Source organism: Lytechinus pictus, chromosome 15 (genome assembly GCF_037042905.1).
Source record: "Lytechinus pictus isolate F3 Inbred chromosome 15, Lp3.0, whole genome shotgun sequence".
Classification (NCBI taxonomy): domain Eukaryota; kingdom Metazoa; phylum Echinodermata; class Echinoidea; order Temnopleuroida; family Toxopneustidae; genus Lytechinus; species Lytechinus pictus.
The window spans coordinates 4,398,302-4,414,405 of record NC_087259.1 but is presented as its reverse complement, the minus strand read 5'-3'; the positions used below and the strand labels follow the sequence as shown (position 1 = coordinate 4,414,405).

The following is a 16,104-nucleotide window of genomic DNA, read 5'->3' as shown; positions in this document are numbered from 1 at the left end:
AATTAACAGCAAAATATTATAACTATATATCTAATTTATCTTTCTATAAAAATATGTCATATATCATGATGATTTGTTTATGAGAGTCAAACATAATTGCCTACTCGAATTCAGGAATGATTTACAATCAAATCAATTCTATTATACCCCCTGATTATAAGGGGCGCGTCTCCAAATAAATCATTATTATACAATTCGGATTGTCAATCTGATGCAGTCAGAGCCAAGTTGATCCTGGGAAATTGTGACTTGTCTTCCTTCGAGAATCTTTTTGAAATAAACCTTCACATCGTGTAGGCTAGCCCGCCAAGTGCTATTTATCAGTTTCGTGTCAACCCTTCCAGCCACCACATTACCAGCGATTGTGAACTTCTTGCAAAATATGTCCTGCAGTAGAAACCTTCTGATTTCTTCTATATAGGCAATGCAAGGGGAATTGGTGCGATAGTAAAAATGACAATTCGAAGATTTGGGGTCTCCCTTTTCCTCCATGAAGCGAATGGTGTCAATGTGGGCTTCCAACACTTCTAGTTCGAAGAATTTGGCGTCATTCTCGAGGAGGTTCAATTCATGTGACTGGATAGGTTCGGTGATACAACCTTGGGTAAGGTAGCTGACGATGTGAGGGAACATTCTGCTCTCCCGATCTATGATGTAGCTCCCTTCCGAGTCTCTGGCGATGGGGATTTCCCCTCGCAGCATCTTGGTGAAAAAGGTGTTCTCCTCTTTCATCAAGGCTTCTCTCGTGATCTGGAAAGCCTTCCCATCGTCAAACAACAGTTTCGCTCCTCCAACCAGTGGCACTGGTTTCTTGATAGATGACTTGAGTGCCTGAAGCTGGAAAAAGTCAGCCTGGCACTCAAGAAGATCATACTCTTCAAAGCCATCTGGAAGCACTAGTTTACCGTACCTCAGAAAATTGAGGACGTGACGGAATGTTTTACCGTCTTGGTCGATGAGGTAATTCTCTTGGTCATCTTTAGCGGACGGGACGGAACCATCTAGTAAGCTGGTGAAGAAACTGTCAGGAAAACGTAACAGAGTTGTCCGAGAAGTTTGGTAGAACCTCCCTCCAACATTCAAAGAAACATAGTTATCCTGTCTGGATTCCACAGCCATACCACAGGTCAATTGAGACTGTTGGTAAATCTTAAAGTTAGACGAAGTCCTGACTTTTCAAGTTCGACTCAAACGTTTGCCAATGGCACAACTAAATTGGAAATCCCTTATACAATGCACGTTCTCTGTGTGATTCTATATTGTCATAATTGTATTTTCCTTTGTTCCACGGGGTAGTATGTATATTTAAGGCGTGGTTGGAAGCAGAAGCGACACTCAATATTTCAGGCACATATACGGTTAACATGGTTAACGAAGAATATCTCCGATTTCAATATTCGGGTATCGCTCCTTTGTTAATAATCCAAAAGCGACTGAGATCAAAGGTCGTAAATCTATTTACGTTCATATTTTTGGTCGTTTAATGATGAGGTAAAAACAAATATTTGGAGCAGATTTAATATTAGAGCAGACCGCTAGCGTTTTAGTCATAGATGTCACAATGCAAGGTGGACTTTGTGATCCTGCATCCGGGTCCTGCATACCGTTAACCATGGATTTGGTACACGTTCCCGAAATTATGGTTTACTGTATACTGTTGGCTACTGGGCTATGATATATTTTGGACAAATCTGGCTGCTAAGTCGATACTCGAAATATTGTTCTCATATCCTTGGCAATTATTATCATTATTTGTGTCCTTTTGTCGATCACTTTCCAATATTTTTGTAATGACTTGAATATATTTTGGCGGGAATAGTCTTCTATTGATCAGACAAACTCTTACTAATGATACCAATGGACACATACAAGTAGGAAAGACTGTCGAATTTCTTGATAATCTGCAACTGACTACATAATGTTCAAGTCAATGTGGGATATCGCTTACTATGAATAGTAGATATGATGGAATCATACGTTGGTTTGAATGTTGGCGGGAAAGTTTATCAAACCTCCCAAACAACTCTTACCCGTGACCCCAACAGTTTCTTCGCTTTACTTCTTGACGGTCGCGTACCGTCTGCCAAAGATGACCAAGGACGATACATAATTGATCGTGACGGGGAACTCTTTCGGCATGTCCTTAATTACTTAAGACTGCAGAAGCTAGTGTTACCAGATGGATACAACGAGCAAGAGCTTCTGCTACATGAGGCGGACTTCTTCCAGCTAGACTCTATGAAGAGAGAGTTACAAGCTCTGATTAGAGATGTGGATAATGTTCACTCGCCCTCGGAAGTGATCAGATTGAGTGTAGGTGGGAAATTTTTTCAGACCACTCGCGAAACTTTACACAGGGAACCTCAGTCGTTTTTCACCGCAATGCTCGATGGGGAGACTCAAAGAGAAGCACCAGGGACATACATAATCGACAGGGACGGAGAAAAATTCCGCGACGTTCTGGAATACCTAAGACTCGGCTGGATACTACTAGACGACGTCAAGCACAGCCTTGAAGTTCTCCGAATCGAGGCTAACTTCTTCAATCTGAAAATCCTGAAAGAGCACATCAAAAGCTTGCATCGCCTTCAATCAAATCCCCTGAGGACAGTTCAACCTTCAATGGATCTTTACTACTTTCTTGAGAGCAGGTTCTGCGTCGTCTATACCAATACCAAAGACCTGGTGGGGAAAACGTGCTTTTTGCCTCTGACTCCTGACAGTTTTTATAGTACATGTGGACGGGTATTCGCTGTCTCTTTCTTCCTTGAGAGAAGCAAAGGGGGAACCTCGACCGGTGAGAGTCATACCATACCAGGGTACGGAAAGAGTGTCGTCAGTTACCCTTCAAACAAAGAAGAACTAATGATGTACATTGGACACAGAACACAGATATGGGATTATTCAAAGACACAGTTGAATGCTGATTGTTACAAGTTTATCCTTTGAAGCAAGATAAGATATTAGTAGTTCTAAGACATTAACAAAAATGTGCAGGCATACTTGAATTCTGACTGTTACCGTATATAGCTACATGTATGTGCTTATAATACATTCATGTATGTAGGGCTATATGATTTTCATTTCTCATTTATAACAAATCATATGGAAAACTTGGGTTATATACATACAACTGTTCAGTAGAGTAATAAGCAGAATTGTTGAAGGGTCACTACTTGGTAAATTGGCAATAACTTTAAGAACAACACCAAAACAAAAGTGGCGAGCGAGCGAAGCGAATGAATAACTGTTTTATTCAGTGAGAATTAAAATCGAATTTAGACATGCAATTATAAAAACATATGTTGTCATGTCATATTTCATCTTTCTATCTGTCTTTCTCAATTTTTTTTTGTTTTCATGGTCGTCGGAATTTGGGGCATCACTTGCTATTCCGTACCATCTCCTCCATCTATACGTCTGTGACATTTCACAAATGACATAAACGTGTTTGTCAAGTGAAGGATGACTTACAAATTTTTGCAGACTAACTAACGAACAACTAAACAACTATATTTCTATCTCATTCATTGTTCGCAAAGACATCTATCATAATGAAACTGGGGTAACATCAAAAGTGCAAAAAGTTGTTACAAGAAATGTAATCTCATGGGTACTCCTTTTATTTATCGTTTTTATTGTCTCACCTGCATAGCAGAGTGAGACTATAGGCGCCGCTTTTCCGACGGCGGCGGCGACGGCGGCGGCGGCGACGGCGACGGCGGCGGCGGCGTCAACACCAAATCTTAACCTGAGGTTAAGTTTTTGAAATGACAGCATAACTTAGAAAGTATATGGACCTAGTTCATGAAACTTGGCCATAAGGTTAATCAAGTATTACTGAACATCCTGCCTGAGTTTCATGTCACATGACCAAGGTCAAAGGTCATTTAGGGTCAATGAACTTAGACCATGTTGGGGGAATCAACATCAAAATCTTAACCTAAGGTTAAGTTTTTGAAATGTCATCATAAATTAGAAAATATATGGACCTAGTTCATGAAACTTATACATAAGGTTAATCAAGTATCACTGAACATCCTGCATGAGTTTCACGACACATGACCAAGGTCAAAGGTCATTTAGGGTCAATGAACTTTGGCCGAATTGGGGGTATCTGTTGAATTACCATCATAACTTTGAAAGTTTATGGATCTGATTCATGAAACTTGGACATAATAGTAATCAAGTATTACTGAATATCCTGTGCAAGTTTCAGGTCACATGATCAAGGTCAAAGGTCATTTAGGGTCAATGAACTTTGGCCAAATTGGGGTATTTGTTGAATTACAGCCATAAATTTGAAAGTGTGTTGGTCTAGTTCATAAAACTTGGACATAAGAGTAATCAAGTATCACTGAACATCCTGTGCGAGTTTCAGGTCACATGAACAAGGTCAAAGGTCATGTAAGGTCAAAGAACTTTGGCCACGTTGGGGGTATTTGTTGAATTGCCATCATATCTCTATAAGTGTATTGGTCTAATTCATAAAACGTGGAAATACGAGTAACCAAGTATCACTGAACATCTTGTGCGAGTTATAGTAGTTTTCAAAATCAGCACTGCTGCTATATTGAATCGCGTGATGCAGGTGAGACGGCCAGAGGCATTCCACTTGTTTATTTATATATTAAGTAATTTTTGTTTATTCATATATTTTGCAAAAAATGTACCCCTTTAGATTTACAATAGGGCCCTGGTGATAAGGAGACGATTTAAAATAACAAATGAATATGATACAAAAATACAATGAAAAATTACATTTTGTAACGGATGAGAATAGAGTAGAGTATTTAGATACATAAAACGTGAAAACCGGGATAAGAACTTAAGTGGAAAGAATTTTATATTTAGTTTCAAATAATTGAGGGGGTGTGGACTTTCTTTAAGGGGTTTTTCCAAAGAAAAATAAATATATTTCAAATTATTTTTTTTATGATTTTGGGGTTTGAGTTTGGGTATCGCTATAGTACCAAGGGAGTTCGAAATGATTTAAAATTTGTAAAATATTTTGGGGCATGTGTATCAGTAACATGAAGCTTGTCACGTTTACCAAGGTCTGATTCTCAAATAGTTACCATAGTGACCAGTGCTTCTAAGCCAATCAAAACAGTACTGCAATTGAGGATACACCTCACGTGCCACCAGGCCTTCCTATTGGTTAGAAGGGCTCCTACTCGGGGAAAACGGTGATTTTTGTTGGTTTGCTTCCGAAAAGATGGGCGGGAGCTTAGAGAGATATGACGGAAAAGACAATTTTAATTAATTCAGAATACCGATTTGTCACAATCAGAGCAGTGTCATATCTCTGAGAGAATACAAAAAAACGAGAAAGGACAATGTAAAGAATGACTATCCAGGATTTCAGTGATACAGTCAGTGCTAATAATTTAGTCACCAATGGGGCTTATAGCGGAAATATTATAATTGAAAATTAAGTTGCTTGTCATTTTTTGACTTACGTTTGATTGTAAATCTTTCTGTAACTGTTCAGTAACAGTTTTTTTTTTATCGAGCGCACTGTTTTACACGTATGGCGACTCCACGTTTGGGGATCGTTTCAGAAAGAGTTGATTAAAAACGAAATTAATCGCTAATCGACTCAGCGCAAGTTCCTATACGTGTGTTTCATTGCTTGAAATCAAGTTGGTTCGATTGTTTACCATAATAACGTGTGGATCTAGAGTATTTAGAGGTGAACCTTACACCCCCCCCCCCCCGCCTTCCCATCCCAAAAACAGTTGGTAAAAACAATCCATGGAATTTTTTTTTTAAGATAAAATATAAATACTAGTAGAAAATATGAATAATAGATGCATTATTTTTTTCAGAAATATTTCAAATATAATTAACAATGAAGCCACTCCTTAGACAGTGCTGCTTCGCCCCTCCTCTCGGAAACAGGGATCTCAGAAGGGGAATTCCCATTGGGAATACCCATGGAATTTCAACAATAACTTTTTTTACAAAAAAAATGTTTGCTCTTACGCTTCAGTACGTCTATCTATACGTCTGTGACATTAAACAAATGACATAAACGTGTTTGCCAAGTGAGGGATGACTTACAATTTTTTTGCAGACTAACTTACGAACAACTAAACAACTATATTTCTATCTCATTCATTGTTGACAAAGACATCTATCATAAAAAAAAACTGGGGTAACATCAAAAGTGCAAAAAGTTGTTACAAGAATTGTAATCTAATGGGTACTCCTTTTATTTATCGTTTTTATTTATCAATTTATATATTTACTAATTTTAATTAAAAATGTTTATCTATATATTTTGCAAAAAGGTACCCCTTTAGATTTACAACAGGGCCCTGGTGATAAGAGACAATTTAAAAGAACAAATGAATATGATACAAAAATACAATGAAAAATTACATTTTGTAACGGATGAGAATAGAGTAGAGTATTTAGATACATAAAAACGTGAAAACCGGGATATGAACTTAAGTGGAAAGAATTTTATATTTAGTTTCAAATAATTGAGGGGGTGTGGACTTTCTTTAAGGCTTATTATATTCACTCGCGTTCGTAATCACTCGCGTCGGGTTGGTAATCACACGCGTTTTTTGATTTTTGGCGATTTTTTTTTTTTCGGTGCGATTTTTTTTCTAACGGTGTCTTCAATGGGACAAACGTACTGGAAAAATAAAATAATATTGAAATTCGAGTTTCGTTTTATTTTAAGCTGGTAAGTGCCTTAAATAAATCGTTCTCGACCACTGTTTTAAGATAACAAGCAAATTTTGACTACTGTTTTAACATAATCACATTCCACATCTTAAATCTTAGAGCCATAGGCGGCGGAAGCGGGGGGGGGGCTCCCCCTAAAAAAAGAGAGAGGGGGGGAGAAAGGAAGGGAAAGAGGGAGAAAAGAGAAAGAAAAAAAAAGACAGACAGAAAGAAAGAAGCAAGGAAAAAAGGAGAAAGAAAGGAGAAAAGGAATAAAGAAGAAAAAGGAGGAAAGGCTACTCTCGATTTAGCTTTGCCTTTGGAGGATTTTCCTGAAGTCTGTGGTATTCTTTATAAAGCATAGTGAGGTGCTACAATTTCATAATATCACTATTTATTTGCTTCTCCCTTTCTTTGTGAATTATTCTACACTAACGTAAAAATCAGGGAGGAAAAAAGTGCTGAAGAAGAAAAGCAAGAAGGAAGGAGGAGGAGAAGTAGAAGAAGAAAAAACGAAGATGGAGGACATAAGGGGGTAAAAATGAAACTAAAAAGAGAAAATTGAGGGGAGGATGTAGAAGAAGAGAAAGAGAAAATAAAATAAGGGGAAGACTGAGAAGAGAAAAGGAAGAAGTGAGAAGGGAGATGAACAAAAAGGAGAAAGGGAAGAAATTGAGAAGTAGAAGAACAGGGAGAAGAATAAGATGACATAATAATGGGAATAAAAAGAAGACTGAGAAGAAAGAGAAATAGGAGGGGGAGTAAAGTGCACTCTGGTTACAAAGAAGTCCGAGGGACCAACAAAATTGTTCCTTTATACAAATAATTGTGTGTGTGTGTGATATAAGTTTTTTTTTATTTTTTAGAGTGGTCACAAAATTCGAGCGGAGTTGACCTTCCTTAGAGCAACACGCTTGTGTGTTGCTGCCCTCTACGTTCGTTGATATTGACCAAAAGCTTCGGTCTTTGTGTCTATTAATTATTATGTTGGTTGTTCCGCTGAACTCCGTTGGCTCCACTCACCAAATACAGAGAAATAAAAAAAAATTAAAAATGTTTGAAAAAAACTCCTCGAAACAGACTGCTGCCAGCTGTCTGGGGCGGATCAAGCTTGTTATCTATTCTTGGTACTTAGAACAGTAGTCGAGTACATTTTATTTTAAGGCACTTAATTGCCGGCTTAAAACGAAACTCAAATTTCCCTGCATGTCTGTCCCATTGAAGACACCGTTTAAAAAAAAATCGCACCGAAATAAAAAAAATCGCCAAAAATTCAAAACGCGAGTGATTACGAACCAGAACGCGACGCGAGTGATTATAAACTGCCTTCTTTAAGGGGTTTTTCCAAAGAAAAATAAATTTATTTCAAATGATTTTTTTAATGATTTTGGGGTTTGAGTTTGGGTATCGCTATAGTACCAAGGGAGTTCGAAATGATTTAAAATTTGTAAAATATTTTGGGGCATGTGTATCAGTAACATGAAGCTTGTCACGTTTACCAAGGTCTGATTCTCAAATAGTTACCATAGTGACCAGTGCTTCTCTGCCAATCAAAACAGTACTGCAATTGAGGATACACCTCACGTGCCACCAGGCCTTCCTATTGGTTAGAAGGGCTCCTACTCGGGGAAAACGGTGATTTTTGTTGGTTTGCTTCCGAAAAGATGGGCGGGAGCTTAGAGAGATATGACGGAAAAGACAATTTTAATTAATTCAGAATACCGATTTGTCACAATCAGAGCAGTGTCATATCTCAGAGAGAATACCGAGAAAGGACAATTTTAAGAATGACTACCCAGGATTTCAGTGATACAGTCAGTGCTAATAATTTAGTCACCAATGGGGCTTATAGCGGAAATATTATAGTTGAAAATTAAGTTGCTTGTCATTTTTTGACTTACGTTTGATTGTAAATCTTTCTGTAACTGTTCAGTAACATTTTTTTTTATCGAGCGCACTATTTTACACGTATGGCGACACCACATTTGGGGACCGTTTAAGAAAGAGTTGAGTTTAAAATAAACGTAATTAATCGCTAATCGACTCAGCGCAAGTTCCTATACGTGTGTTTCATTGCTTGAAATCAAGTTGGTACGATTTTTTTTTTGGGGGGGGGGTGGGGCGCAGTGAATTGCAACTCTTTAAAAAAAAACATAAGCTTGCTATCATCGTATAATGATTACCATAAAACGTGTGGATCTAGAGTATTTAGAGGTGAACCTTACATCCCCCCCCCCCGCCTTCCCATCCAAAAAAAAAAGTTAGTAAAAACAATCCATGGAATGGTTTTTTTTTAAGTTAAAATATAGAAATACTAGTAGGAAATATGAATAATAGATGCATTATTTTTTCAGAAATATTTCAAATATAATTAACAATGAAGCCACTCCTTTGACAGTGCTGCTTCGCCCCTCCTCTCGGAAACAGGGATCTCAGAAGGGGAATTCCCATTGGGAATACCCATGGAATTTCAACAATAACTTTTTTTACAAAAAAAAATGTTTGCTCTTACGCTTCAGTACGTCTATCTATACGTCTGTGACATTAAACAAATGACATAAACGTGTTTGTCAAGTGAGGGATGACTTACAATTTTTTTTGCAGACTAACTTACGAACAACTAAACAACTATATTTCTATCTCATTCATTGTTGAACAAGACATCTATCATAAAAAAACTGGGGTAACATCAAAAGTGCAAAAAGTTGTTACAAGAATTGTAATCTTATGGGTACTCCTTTTATTTATCGTTTTTATTTATCAATTTATATATTTACTAATTTTAATTAAACTTGTTTATCTATATATTTTGCAAAAAGGTACCCCTTTAGATTTACAACAGGGCCCTGGTGATAAGAGACAATTTAAAAGAACAAATGAATATGATACAAACATACAATGAAAAAATATATTTTGTAACGGATGAGAATAGAGTAGAGTATTTAGATATATAAAAACGTGAAAACCGGGATAAGAACTTAAGTGGAAAGAATTTTATATTTAGTTTCAAATAATTGAGGGGGTGTGGACTTTCTTTAAGTGGTTTTTCCAAAGAAAAATAAATTTGTTTCAAATAATTTTTTTAAATGATTTTGGGGTTTGAGTTTGGGTATCGCTATAGTACCAAGGGAGTTCGAAATGATTTAAAATTTGTAAAATATTTTGGGGCATGTGTATCAGTAACATGAAGCTTGTCACGTTTACCAAGGTCTGATTCTCAAATAGTTACCATAGTGACCAGTGCTTCTCAGCCAATCAAAACAGTACTGCAATTGAGGATACACCTCACGTGCCACCAGGCCTTCCTATTGGTTAGAAGGGCTCCTATACTCGGGGAAAACGGTGATTTTTGTTGGTTTGCTTCCGAAAAGATGGGCGGGAGCTTAGAGAGATATGACGGAAAAGACAATTTTAATTAATTCAGAATACCGATTTGTCACAATCAGAGCAGTGTCATATCTCTGACAGAATACAAAAAAACGAGAAAGGACAATGTCAAGAATGACTATCCAGGATTTCAGTGATACAGTCAGTGCTAATAATTTAGTCACCAATGGGGCTTATAGCGGAAATATTATAATTGAAAATTAAGTTGCTTGTCATTTTTTGACTTACGTTTGATTGTAAATCTTTCTGTAACTGTTCAGTAACAGTTTTTTTTTATCGAGCGCACTGTTTTACACGTATGGCGACTCCACGTTTGGGGATCGTTTCAGAAAGAGTTGATTAAAAACGAAATTAATCGCTAATCGACTCGGCGCAAGTTCCTATACGTGTGTTTCATTGCTTGAAATCAAATTGGTTCGATTGTTTTTTGGGGGCGGGGTGCGTTGAATTGCAACTGTTTTTGAAAAAAAAGATCATCGTAAGGATTACCATAATAACGTGTGGATCTAGAGTATTTAGAGGTGAACCTTACACCCCCCCCCCCGCCTTCCCATCCCAAAAACAGTTAGTAAAAACAATCCATGGAATTTTTTTTTTTAAGTTAAAATATAAATACTAGTAGAAAATATGAATAATAGATGCATTATTTTTTCAGAAATATTTCAAATATAATTAACAATGAAGCCACTCCTTAGACAGTGCTGCTTCGCCTCTCCCTCGGAAACAGGGATCTCAGAAGGGGAATTCCCATTGGGAATACCCATGGAATTTCAACAATAACTTTTTTCCAAAAAAAATGTTTGCTCTTACGCTTCAGTGATTTTTTTTTCAAATATATTGTAACGATTTCAGTCCAGTTGACTTCATTTTGCTATGCTCAGTAGTGAGCTAGGACACACATTGTGAAGCGTTCAATTCCACTATTCGTACGAATACAACTTTTCTCTGTAGAACCTAGAACCCCAAAGAAGTACTCTCCCCAAAAATACTTTCCTGTATAGGGTTGTACTGTGTGGTGCTGCCAGTGCTTCAGGTGATATGGTGATCTTGTTGTGATGTTCTTGGTGCACACTAATTTACAGGAAGCCTATAGTAATACTGCCATAGCTTGACATTAAAAGAGTGCTAAGACACACGCTGCTCAGCAACAAACATGGATGAAGGACAAGATAATTATGTTGGTTTAAACGTCGGCGGAAAGATCTTCAAGACATCCCGTACCACACTGTTAGCTAAACCAGAAAGCTTCTTTTCTGGTTTACTGGGTGGCTCCATTTCTTCGGCTAGAGACGACCAGGGGAATTATCTCATTGACCAAGACGGTAAGGTATTCCGTCATGTCCTCAACTTCATGAGATACAATGAACTAGTACTACCAGAGGGTTTCAAAGAGTACGGGGTCCTTAACCGCCAGGCAGACTTTTTCCAACTTGAGTCACTGTATTTTTCAATTAAACGACTAATGGAAGTTGGTGGAACGGAGGCCGTGGAATTAGAGTGTGCTGGTAAAAAGGTATTCCACACGACACGAGAAATCTTAATGAGAGAAAGGAATACATACTTTACCTGGATGCTGAGTAAGGAAAGTACCGTTGAAAGTTATCAACGGGGAAACTATTTTCTGCGCGATATCTCAAACAATGAACTGCTCCAACATGCCCTGAGCTATCTGACTCATGGTGGTATTCTTGACCCAGTCATTGATCGGGATATACTTTCATATTTGGATTCAAACAATGAAAGAATACGTAATCCTTTTAAGTTAAATGGTTTCGACAATCATTGTGATTTAATAAGGAATGCACCACCCAATAATTTGAGGGATCAGGGACCTACTCGATTGCACTTCTACTACAATCTAAATACCCCATGTTTTGCCTACATCCTACGTCCAGAGCGAATGGATGCCACTTGCTCTTCTAGTACTGTCAGCATGTTAAGGGATAGACTATTTCTGAAGAGGACCAGAATCGTAGGAAACATCGATGCAGGAGTGGTGAACATGGATTACATTAACAGCAAACTGCCTGCTAGCTTATATGATGTGATGGCCTATTTCAAAGCGGATGAGAGAGCAGAAATTAAAACTTATATAATTAGTCCCACTTGCATCAGATTAAATGTCATATATAAATCTATGTATGGTTATAACTGAAAGTGATGATTATGATTTTATTTGGGTGACTTTGGGCTTTCATTTACTAATTGGCTCAAATCGTCTAACCATAAACATTCACCTCCAAGTAATGGAAAATTGAAGAAAAAAGAGAAAATACGAAGTGAAAAGGAAAGAATGAAAAGCGTCGTAAAAGATATATTAGTCATGTAATTTTTTTATGTTACCACTGTAATAAGAATATGAAAAATAGTTAGCATTGCATCCCCCCCCCCGTACTCTGAATTAAACTGTGGTTTAACTTAAATTAAACTGTGGTTTAACTTAAATTAAACTGTGGTTTAACTTAAATTAAACTGTGGTTTAACTTAAATTAAACTGTGGTTTAACTATGGATGGCCAATCGTGGCACAAATCTCTACTAGTACATGTTCAATTTATTAAATCATTTAACACTCGATCATTCATGACCGTCTGGAAATGACAACTGATATATTCTTCTTCATCTTGAAAGCAAAGGGAAACTAAATGGCAAGTAAGAAATATACGAAATGAACACATTTTTTTGAATTTCTTGGCTTCCCATGAGTTAAGCAAAGAGTTAGACTGAAGTTTAGAATACGGACCAATGGAAGCGTGTTTGTTTTTTAATAAGTCGTTTTGTTAATGCGATTTGCGCAAGAGCAAATGGAGGTCGGCCATTGGTCGTAAGTGCTTTTTAAATCACTGAGATAAGCATGATTATAATTATTGTTTGCTCATTGAAAGAGTAATATCAACGTGTTCAGTAATGATTAGTAATTCGCATAATTTCAAATTACAGTATTTAGTTCAAATCGGACAATTTAATAGAATTTGCTTTTCCAATTAGTAAATTAACGAAATCTTCAACTTGTGCTATTTGGTTTATGCAGTTATGACGTTATTAGAGTTTAATATTGAATTTACCAGAGTTGAATATCGCAAATTGGTATACCAGGCAAACTTATATAATATCTTCTTTTGAAAAATAATTAATTGAATATCTAATTGAAGAAACGATATGTCATTTGCGAAAAGTTGATCTAGAGCTTATTAGGAAACGACATATTTCTCTCACGCTCGTTGTTCTCACAACATCACATTTTTACAATATTTTTTTCATAAAGAAAATGGATTAGTTTTTAAACTATAGTCAGTGATTAACTGATAAAGGCAGTAAAGAGAATATTTTCAAAACGTTGATGTTGCTGTTCACAATAAAAATACCAAATATATAGTAATGGGTATACATCTTCAATTATTTATTTGCTTATAAATTTAGGCGCGTTGGACTAAGGCTAGGTTATGTCGAACTTTAGACTGGGTATTCCCAATCAGGAAGTTTTCATATGTGAAGAGAAATCGATTTGATAATAGAGCCGCATTCTACAAATACTTTTAAAGGTACCTATTATTTACAAAAGAAATGTATATGAGATGCTTTGGTCATATCAGAATAAATGGTAGACCTACCGTATAGCTATAGTTATCTAAAGTTATTTAAAACATTTACATAATTCAATTCAATTCAATTCATTTTATTTCCACAATTCAATAAAAAATTACATCAAAATTGCACAAAGTGATTCAAAGAACAATGAATAATACAATTCATAGACTTACTTGGTACAAAAACAAAAGGATAAACAAAGTACGGAACATTAACAGAATATTAAAAAGTGGAGGGACAAACAACATAACATTTATACAATATTACATTCCGCATACATTGTTATGTATGATGTTAAGTCGTAAATGTTTGAAAAAATGTTAATTTTTCATGTTTTAGCAAAATATTCCTTGAGGGGGAAAAAGAAACATAAAAATCCATTCAAAACATTTGAATAAGCCTACATTAAAAAATATACATTGTTAAATTCAATTATCACAACCATATATACTGACATTCATATTATTTATACTATTCTCGCCCTCAGAGCTTTTACGTGCATAGGACGTACCACCTTTTCATGATTTCGAATAGACACATTCAGTCGCCCTCAATATATACTTATTACTACAAAAGTATCTTCTACAATCCCATGTGTATGTTAACGCTCCGCTCGAGCGACTATCATAACCATAATATTTGTATTTGATGTGGCTTTGAATCATTTCTCTTCATTGCGTACGAATTATTTTTATCTATTATTTTACTGGATACTTATGTTTTGTTAATATATACTGTGCTTTTTAATGGGTTACTCATATTTCACATTATTGCACTTCTTTGTCTTATAGTAATTGCTAATTTGGTTATCATTATATATATATATATATTCAAGACGACTACTATGTATATTTTAGAATGTGAGTTAAATCAAATGAAATAAAAAACTATAATACTTTTATATTCTTTATTCTAACTGGATTGGTATGTCTAGTAAAATCCTATTTAGGCCTCCATTATTACAATGCAGCGTACAACTTAACAAATTGCATTCTACGTTCAATCATATTTTCTTCGTAATCTTTACGATAATTTAATTAGATATAAACCCCTCAAAAAAGTTTGGAAATCAAAGTCTGGCCATTATTTTCTCCGAACTCCAAATTTTACACAATACATATTTGACACCATTCAAAAGATCATTTAATTCTCTTTAAAAATGATACCATGCTTGTTATGATCATGGCATCATAAAACGAGCAAGATTCAAAAGTGTTGGATGATGTTTGAATTGAAAAGCTGCAAAACGAGCACAAATAGTCATGAAGGGTCTATACGGAACATGATTCTTTTGTCTGTGTCAATAGAGATGAAATCCATTCAAATCAAGCCCCTGTTTCTTCATTTTTTTAATTTTTCATTGTGGTTTATGTAGTGATGGTTCGTTTGTTTGTTATGTGTTTGCTTGTGCAGAGGTGTGTTTGATTCCATGTTAATGTTGATGTTAAGGAGCATAAAAACAATTCAAAGAAACCGCTGAGAAACTCACTCTTCACCACGGAAAAAAGAACAGTGACTTTCAATATTATGTCATTTCGCAACTTTTGAATTTTGACCTTGCCCCACATTTCAAGGCACTGCACCTTCATGTGAACCATAATCATATCATGAAGGGTATCATTTAAAAGAAAATTAAATGACCTATTCATTGATATTAATTACACATTGATATTTACTAAAACCGATGAGGGATTATCGATCAAAGTTAGATTTCTAAACTTTTTTTGAGGAGTTTATATTAACTTGTTTTGATTATAGGTGTAGGTTTTCATTTGAAAAGACATAAATGTTTATAGTTTTTATTTGGGATGAGATACATGAAAATTTATGATAAAATGAAATGAAAATAAATTTGTGTACGTTATCATTTCTCTTTAAAGCTTGAATACACAGCCAGCCAGTATTCACAGGTTCATGTTCTTATATACACTGGCGTTGGCGCACACACACATACACACACACACACACACATACACACACACACAGAGACCTCTTAACAGCAAATTATCAATTACCTTGTGTGTATATGTACAAATGAGAAATATTGATACGTGACTTGGGAAGAAAATAAAGGGTTAATTGGTGTATTAGGGAAGGAGGTCTATAGAAAAACCATGTAGCGAAAGAAAGGATTTATAGGTGTTGGTGTGCGTTTTTGTTTGTGCGAGGGTAAACGTGTGGGTGTGTGAAAGGGTTTGGTGTGAGGGTGTAATTTTAACATCCTAGAACGAGAGGGGGAAATATGGAATCTTAAAAGGATTCTCCGGGCTAAAGATATTTTGTAGCTAAAAAAAGTAAACTTCACAAAGCAATGTGCTGAAAATTTCATCAAAATCGGATAACAAATAAGGAAGTTCCTGAATTTTAAACATTTTCATTATTCCTGTGAAACAGTTCTAGGCGTGTCTTTATGAATGTGATATGTCACATCCCCACTTTTTCTTTTCTT

General features: G+C 36.0%; 1 protein-coding gene across 1 annotated transcript; it reads left to right on the top strand.

Moving 5' to 3' along the window:
• The first annotated feature begins 1,736 nt into the window (after window positions 1–1,736).
• On the top strand, window positions 1,737–14,980 carry LOC135156870 (BTB/POZ domain-containing protein KCTD19-like). The gene is made up of 2 exons (XM_064110634.1): window positions 1,737–2,929; window positions 11,199–14,980. The coding sequence occupies exons 1-2, from the start codon at window positions 1,963–1,965 to the stop codon at window positions 12,221–12,223; spliced, it is 1,992 nt and encodes a 663-aa protein (XP_063966704.1). The 5' UTR covers window positions 1,737–1,962; the 3' UTR covers window positions 12,224–14,980.
• The last annotated feature ends 1,124 nt before the right edge of the window (window positions 14,981–16,104 follow it).

Bases quoted from the DNA above. Each gene is read 5' to 3' on its own strand.
- LOC135156870 (XM_064110634.1), top strand. From the start codon at position 1,963: ATGATGGAATCATACGTTGGTTTGAATGTTGGCGGGAAAGTTTATCAA. The intron at 2,930-11,198 runs GTTACAAGTTTA...AAGAGTGCTAAG, and splicing joins GACACAGTTGAATGCTGATT to ACACACGCTGCTCAGCAACA.